The 8669-nt window shown below is 39.7% G+C and overlaps 1 protein-coding gene across 12 annotated transcripts in view; it reads left to right on the top strand.

The window, feature by feature from the left end:
* Window positions 1-8669, top strand: part of Ralgapa2 (Ral GTPase activating protein catalytic subunit alpha 2) — a 266124-nt gene that overhangs the window by 45758 nt on the left and 211697 nt on the right. The window contains exon 3 of one of the 12 annotated variants that reach the window (XM_050159619.1): window positions 2396-2448. The exons of 10 other annotated variants lie outside the window; for them this stretch is intronic. In XM_050159619.1, coding sequence (XP_050015576.1) covers window positions 2396-2448 — 53 coding nt within the window. Of the gene's footprint in view, window positions 1-2395; window positions 2449-8669 lie in introns of those variants that run through there. One more of the 12 variants, XM_050159625.1, reaches the window with a different exon arrangement.

Raw genomic sequence — 8669 nt, 5'->3', positions numbered from 1 at the left:
ACACACACACACACACACACACACCCCAAATAAAAACAAAATAGCAATGAAAAAATTTAAAATATCACATTTAAAAATAAGCCAACTATCCAAAGTTATTTTGTCATAATTCATTTTCCCTTTTCCTTTCCTCTTCTTTTTTCACCTTTTTTACATCCATTCTTTTATAAAATTGTAGTATTTCAAAACTGTATTAGTTTGTGCAGTATGAAAAATCACTCCCAAATTTGATGCCTTAAAACAACCACTATTCCATGTGTGGTTCTCTAGGTCTGCTGGGAAGTTTTTCTGGTTTAGCCTAGCTTCTGCTCCTTGGTCAGCTGTTTTGAATGGCCTCACTCACGTGTCTTACAATTGACTAGAATGCCGTACTTCTCCATGTGGAGATTCATTATCCAGCAGGCAGGCCAGATTGAATTCCTTTACAGGATGGCCTCAGAGTCTCAGCATCAGCCAGAACACCTCACATCTGCTAGTGTCACATTGGTCAAAGGCTATCGTGAGGCAGTTCAGATTCAAGGGAAGGAGACATCTGTTTATGGTAGGGAAGAGACTGTGCCCCATTTTGGAAACTCTCCCAAAGATTCAGTGATAACCAATAGGAACAGTGGGAGATTTTTGGAAGCTCTTGCTTTTAGTGCAGTCTGCATTGGAGTGCAAAAAAGAAAGTGAACCCCCTCCCAAATAGAAGAAAAATGTTTACTAGGAGTAATGAAATCACTTTATGGTAGCTTCAGGCTTTCAGAATAGGACAAAACCTTGGAGATGCTGGCTGTCTTCAGAATGTATCATTGGCCTGTCTCCTTGTCCACACTGATTATCCTTGTCTAGACTGGCATTAGCTTTAGGAAGGGTCTCCTCACTTCCATTCTTGTGCTTTCGTCTACCCCAAGTTTCTTTTCAGAATAGTAGCTGAAGCCACAACTCACATGACCACTGTAGCTCTAGTCTTCAATGGCTTTTCATTCTCAAATCATTGTAGTGACTTTATCTGATCTGCCTTCCTTTGCCGCACCTACTCTCTAAACTCATCTGCTCAAATCTTCCCCATCTTTGCTCTAGCCTCCAGGTCCTTCTGGCTGTTTTCCGATGTGCTCAGCTGCAGGAACTTTGTCTGGTCCACTCTCCCTGCCTGGGGTGGAACTCCCTCATATTTCTGTAGAGCTTGCTTCTTTGCCCATTGTACATCTTTGCCTAGTTGTCGCTTTTCCAGCAAAGTATTTCCCAACTTCCCAAGTCAGAATTGCATATTGGTTTTAGTATTCCTCATTTGCTTTTGATAATGGGTTTCCTAACTTATTTATAGTTTGCCTTCTACTGTCAAAATGTAATCTTCCCCAGAGTAGGGAGTGTTGTTTGGTTGGTTTATTCCTTTGTCCCCTGGGTCCAGCAGAATTCCTGAGAAACAGACAGTTTTTAGTATTTGTAAATGAGAAGTCAGTTAGGTCAGGAGCCTGCAACTGATAGCTTACTTGACTTTTGTTTTGTCCTTGTTGTTGAGACAGGGTTTTGCTGTGCAGCCTAGGCTGGCCTTGAGTGCCTGGTGATTCTTGACCTCCCACACTAACAGTGTTACAGTCGTGAACCACCATGCCCCACCGGATTCGTTGGATACAGTCATCTCCCTTCATTTATGTACAGCCTGTGGCAACAGAGTCTGATAGTTGTAAGAGATCTGAAAAGCCTAAAATATTTACTATCTGCTGATTCTTAAGGTAGATGACTTAAGCTACATGCTTAGCACAATGTTTGGGACATATTATAGACAATAAATGATAATTCCTGCTAGAGGCAAATAGTACAGTTTTTTTTTTTATTACCGATTAATATTATCAAAAAGGGCATTGTGGGGCTGTGAGTGTAGTTCAGTTGATAGAGTGCTTTCCTACCTGAGTTTGATTCCAGCACCACATAAATCTAAGTATGGTAGCACACCTTTTGTAATCTAATTTTAGTTCTTGGGAGTTAGAGGCAGGAGAATCAAAATTTCAAGGTCATCCTTAGCAACAATGATACCCTATCTCAAAAAAAGAAAAAAATGAAGCCTGAAATTGTGTAATGAAGGAGACAGATTCTTGTCTAAAGATGTCATGCTCTGTGCTTGTTAATATTATCAAGGTTTGCACCGCGCGTTTTTACTATAATTTCAGCTGGTGAGTACCTAGTTAAGAAACAAACTTTAGAAAACATGGACGTTATAAGAGAGTAAGAGGTGGCTGTGGGTGACATGGACTCGATGTACCAACTCGGGGCCCTCTTTCTAGCAGTGCTCCCCCTGAGTGTCGGTAGTTCCTAATGCATGTCTGCAGCATGTGAGATGCCTTTCAGCATCGTGTATGAGATTCCAAAGCTTAAGTGCTAGCATGTTGACTCATTTTTTTTTCTTAATTTCCAGGGAATAATAAGTCACAAAGGGAGGAGCTGGACTCCATCCTCTTTCTTTTTGAAGTAAGTTTTGGTACTATTATTGTTATTGCTACTTTTTATTGTTATTATTTTAGCTTTTAAAATCCTTGTTAAAAATGCAATACTTTATTTGAGCCTTCATTTTGCCTGAAGACAAATAGAAATGGCTGTGCATGGCTGTACCTTGCCCTCTCCCTACTTTTACAACAGATACTGCTAAAAGTGTTCATATGATTTTTCTTTTAAAAAATGTACTAAAGTGTCACTTGTGTGACCAACTAGATGTAAAGATACTAGTTGGACAAGTAAACACATTCTAAATAGTAATAAGCTATTGCTGTTTTCCTTTCCATATGAACTTTCATGTGAGTTTTACATAAATGTCCTATGTCCCCAACCTGCAGGTGATATACAGAAACTCAATTTTCCACATATATGTAATATTTAAAATTTTATTTTTATGTGAATGGATGGGGGTGTGTTGCCTGCATTTGTGTCTGTGCACCAGATGTTCAGTGCCCTTGGAGGCTAGAAGAGGTGTCAGATTGCTGAGGATGGAGTTACAGATGATTGTTACCTGCCTGGTGTGTGCTGGGATCATACCCGGGTTCTCTTGAAGAGCAACTACTGATTGGGTTTTTGCATATCTGTGTCTCTGTGTATATAGGTAGTCTTTAAAGCTGGAACGGTATTTGCCAGTGTGTTTTTTAATTAAATTAGATTTCATATGGGTATATGTGCAGGATTGTGCTGCAGGCATACTCCACAGCAAGCATGTGAATGTCTGCCACAGTAAATTCTCTCCTTTCACCAGGTGGGTCCCAGGGACTGAACTCGGGCTGTCAGGCTTGATAGAAGGGGCCTTTACCTGGTGAACCATTTTGCCAACCTCTTGGCAATGTCTTTGCTTTTGAATGTTTTTGAGACAGGATCTCTTCATGTATCCTTAGCTGTCTTAGAACTCTATGTAGACCAGGCTGGTCTTGAACTTGAAGAGATGTGATACCACATCCAGCTTTTGGCAATTTTTTTTTTTGTCTGTTTAAATATAAAATTCTTCTTCCTCAGTGTACTAGGCAGGTGCTAGATTATGAACACCAGAAGAACTAGACTCAGAAATGAATTACAAGTTCTTATGAATTACAAGTTCTTTCTTTTTAATTTTTTTTTTTTTTTTTTGAGACAGGGTCTCTCTACATAGCCCCAGCTGTCCTAGAACTCTTTGTGTAGACCAGGCTGGCCTTGAACTCACAGAGATCCACCTGCCTCAGCTAAAATTAAAGGTTGTGACACTGTGCCTGGCTTATAAATGAATAAATTATAAATTAAGAAAAATATTTACTTACTTATTTGGTGTGTTCGTGTACATTTCACAGTGCATGTGTGAAGGTCAGAGGACAACTTTTGGGAGTGGGAGTTCTATCCTTTCACCAAGTGGGTTCTGGGAACAAACTCAAGCACTTTTATAGACCGAACTACATAGTGGAGCCCTGTATTATAAATTCTCAATGTTAATTATTCATAGTTTGAAGCAATATGTGCATAGTTTGATCTAAGAAGATAAACTGAAGCTGGGCAGTGGTGGTGCACGCCTTTAATCTCAGCACTCAGGAGGCAGAGGCAGGTGGATCTCTGCATTTGAGGCCAGAAAATTCATTTTTCCTCTTTTTGCAGATATCAGTTGCAGATAGCTTATTGGTTAGAGGTAATTCTAATAGCCAAAGTACTTAGTAGTTTAAATCTGTTGGTTATCTTTCCCAACACAGTGGCTTATTTTTCTTCATCTTTTTTTTTCATTTTTGCTTCTGTTATAAACTCAATATGAATCACACAGATTTAATTTCTGTTAAGCCTTTCTTTCTCTAGATGGATTTGTTTCAGCTTTTGACAGGAATTTGGGAGTAGTTTCAATTAGAATTCTTTTATATTCCTTTGAGGGTTACTAATGGGATCTCAGGTTGAATATCCAGAACTTCTGAGGGTAGGGCTCAGGGACTAGAAGAACCCGACATCTGTCCAGTACAATGTTGGCATGAGAATATGCTCTTTGGCTTCTGTATTCTTCTTTGCTTGTAGATCACAGGTCTTTCTGCTACCCTTTTTCCTTTTCTTTTCTTGCTTCTGTCTCTTCTATTATTTTTGTTTGTTTATAGTTTTCCTGAGTCCTCAAAACTGTGCACTGCTTTGAGAGTTATATTTGTTGTTTTGATCCTAGTTGTTCCAAAGGTAGGAAGCCTTCAGAGTTCTGAGTCCTAATCCTCCCACAAAGGAAGTCTGATATTTTCTTTCCTGTCCAGAAATTCCTCACTAGAGAGGAAGCTATTAGTGATACATTACTATTTACAGAGAATTAGTTCCTTATGTAGAAAAACAAATATATATTATTCAAAGCTTCATAAAACTTTCACTTTGCATAATAAATATGGGTGAATGATGCACTTGCATTTCTTTTGTTTATGCTGTATGCTCTGCTCTAGCTTTATAAGTAATTTGTATATTTCATTCTGGGCACTAAGCGACTTCATTGCTGCTTTCTACATTAGAAGTGGTTTATGAGGGCTCTGAGATGAATACTCAACCAACATGTAAATAATTGAGAAAGGCTCCTTTTAGAAGAGGTAGAGTTATTGATATGTTAAATTATAGAAGTGATCCTGTGTAGGACTATTCTATAAATAAGAAAAGGGTTGGAAGAAAGTCGAGAAGTAATAAAGTTATCGAGGAGGACTGTGAGAGAGCTACACCTTGCCTTGGTAAGGGCCAAGTGCTGGGGCAGCTTTGGCAATGGAAGCAGTAGTTCTACAGTGTTGTCACCTGTTGGACAGTACAGTGTCTGGTGAAGTTAGTGATGAACAACTAAGGTTGGTAGCTCAGGTCATAAGTTCCAGGCTATGGATGATTGTACAGAGATGAAATCTGTTTGCCTTTACTTCCAATGGGAGCACATGTCCCTCTGGAAGATGACTTGGCTAAGTGATACTTGCAATATCACTTAGGATTTCTATTTCTGTTGATCCATGAAGATGATTCTCATCCTTTTTTAATATTTATTTTATTGTTGGCAGAGACTACTTATTCATTCCTGGCTGCCCAGACCCAAGATAATCACACAGAAACTGCATTAATTACAACAGTTTTTGGCTAATAGATAGCTTAAGTGTATTGCTAGCTAGTTCTTATTTCTTAAATTAACCCATTTCCATTATTTTATGTTTTACCACGAGGTTCGTGGTTTACCAAGGTTCTGACTGGCAGCTTGCATCTTTCTCCTTTGACAGCTACATGGTGTCTCTCCCTGATTCTGCATCTTTTTCTTCCAGCATTCAGCTTAGCTTTCCTGCCTAACTCTATTCTGTCCTGCTATAGGACCAAAGCATCTTTATTCATTAACAAAACACATTCACAGCATACAGAGGGGAATCCCACATAATTTTATTGTTATTATGGTTATGACTAAATTTTATTCTTCTTTGAAAAACATTTGTCTATCACTGTTGGTCGTTTCTAATAGAGATGTAGGACCTCAAAATATGAATTTAATTACCACCTTACATTGACTAGAACCTGTTTTACAAGGAACATTCTAGTTTAATCCTTTTCTTCTAAAATAGATTATGTTTTTCTAGGTTGATGTGTGTGTGTGTGTGTGTGTGTGTTGCTGTTGGTGGTCACATGTAGGCTTTGACCTTTGAGTTACATTTCCAGTTTTTAAAGATTTTATTTTTAATATGTGTATATGTGTGTGTCTGTGTGGGTTTGTGCATGTGAGTGTAGTACCTGCAGAGGCTGGAAGAACACATCAGATCTGGAATTTTTACCAGATGTAGGTGCTAGGAACTGAACTCAGGTCTTCTGCAAGAGCAGTATGTATTCTTAACTGCTGAGCCATCTCTCCACCTACATGTCTCAGTTTTTTTAGAAGAAAGGTTGGGAGGTCTGTGTAGTTAGGTGACCTGTCTCAGATTGCATACTTACCAAGTAGTAGCTCAGGGGATTACCTGTGTTCATAACTCATTGCCATGTTGTGAGTTCTACCACTATCCCACACCTCTATTTGAAACATCCTACCATTGGAGAATCTGGATACTATTCTGTCTTCAAGCTGCATTCTGCAGAATATTTCTGTCAGCTCATGCCCATTTTTTTAAAAAAATATTTATTTATTAATTATATATACAGTGTTCTTCCAGCACCAGATCTCATTACAGATGGTTGTGAGCCGCCATTTGGTTGCTGGGAATTGAACTCAGGACCTCTGGAAGAACAGGCAGTGCTCTTAACTGCCGAGCCATCTCTCCAGCCCCTCATGCCCATTCTTATACATTCATTCATTCATTCATTCATTATCAGACAGATGGACAGTGTACATACTTCATGCCAGGCTCAGGTCTAACTATTGTCAATAGCAATAAGCAAGGCAGATGGGGCCTCCAGTCCTTTGAAGCCTGTGCTAACATTCAGGGTAAGCTGAAAAGTTAATTGGGAAGAATGAACTTATATCAGAACTCCAGTAATGACCTTCTATGTCTCTTCTTTGTCCCTCCTTTGGTGGAAGGGGAGTCTGGTCTGGGAAGCAGTACTCAGGGTGACAAGTAGATGTTTGGGATTCACTCACTCCAGGCCTCCACGAGTGCATTCTCTTTCCTCTCCATTTGGGGATTTGGGGATGCTAGGTAGGCGGCAGGGTCTGCATTTGCAAAGCCTTGCCACACCCTGTCTTCAGGAGTCACTGTGTGATGAGCCTTGGGCTGCAGTGGGTTTTATATCCTACTTTAGCAGATTTCCAGGTGAGATTGTAGAGATATGGGGTTTTGCCTCTCCTGGTTCTTCAAAGTAGGGGGAAAGACTTATATAGACTTTCCTGATAGCAGTTAGGGGACTTGTCCCAGCATGGTGCCAGGAGCTCTGCAAATAAGGTGAAACCAAAGACTGTCCTTCATTCCTGTGACACTGGGTGGATTTGAATTCCTCTCAGTAGCTGGAATGTTGATTTTATTGCTGTAATCTCTCCTTGGTGCTTGCATTTACTGGATACTGGGGACATATTAAAACAAAGGACCAAAGTCTTTTTCCCTGTTTCTTTTTTTTTTTTTGTAGCATTGTTATTCTGATGTCTGCTTTTGTTTGTGAACTCAACAGACTAGATGGTAGAAAGAGTATAAATGTTTAGTTTATTCTGGATATAATTTGCTTACTATATTGTAGTGTATTAATAATTTGAATTAGAGCACCAAAGTCTGAAGTGAAGGTGTCTGTTCCAGTGGATAAAGTAACCTCCACACTGCAGGCTACAGTCTCTCTTATGAATTGCGACCTAGAGGTGAGAAACTTGGGACCGGCCCAACAGCGTACTGAGTTACTGAATTACCTTGGAGGAAGGAAACCTGGAACAAGATGTTAGTGGAAGTTTGAAATTACATTCTTGTGATTGATTATCTGCTGTAGCACAGGTACCCTACCCATTCCAGCGTGGTAGCAGCTGACCTGTGGTAATCGACACCCTCAAAGAAGATCATGGAGATGACAGTTAGGAAATGCACACATGAATCCTTAGAAGGTAATGGAAGAAAACACATCAAGACTTAATGACAGGGTACTCACAATAACAAGTGAGCATGCTGTGTTATGTTAGAACAGAGCACATCTTCTCTCTTTATGTTGATTTCACACTGATGCTGAGACATTGTTTGCATGAATTGGTTTCTTACATTCACTTAGAAGAGAGTTGTACGGATGCTTGCTGCATCGTAAATTAGAGAGTGACACCTAGTGTTTGATGTGCATGTGACACTGGATGGGAAGGAAAAGGGCTGACTTGAAGCCTTCCTTCCAGATAGCTGATCCTGCAGACCGGGGGCATTCGCTGAATGATCTTGACAGCATGGCTAATCCAAGCTAGCCTGCAGGTCTTTGGTATTCTCTAGAGTCGTTGAGGGAAGCATTTAAAATGTAAGTTTCTGGGATGGTGAGAACCAAGTTACAGCATTTCATGTAAACTTGGTTATTTCTCTCTCATTGCTTATGCAGACTCTTTCAAAGTGATTTTTTTTTAAATAAAAAATTGGCATGGAAAGGATAGCTAATTAGTTATTCTAGTACAAAAATAGGAGAGGGTGAACGCTGTGGTAGTTTTTAGCCAAACTCCAAAAGCCTGCATGAAATGGAGACTAACATAGCAGCTGTGGCCCCGCCTGACACTTCTTAGGTGAGGTGCATGTGTGCAAATAAGATTCTTCTGAGAGCTGGTATTTCTTCATGGCAAA

Source organism: Alexandromys fortis, unplaced genomic scaffold, assembly GCF_014885135.2.
Source record: "Alexandromys fortis isolate MF-2015 unplaced genomic scaffold, M_Fortis_MF-2015_v1.1 scaffold_115, whole genome shotgun sequence".
Taxonomy (NCBI): domain Eukaryota; kingdom Metazoa; phylum Chordata; class Mammalia; order Rodentia; family Cricetidae; genus Alexandromys; species Alexandromys fortis.
Note: the sequence above shows the minus strand (reverse complement) of the source record. Positions and strands in the feature narration are given on the sequence as shown.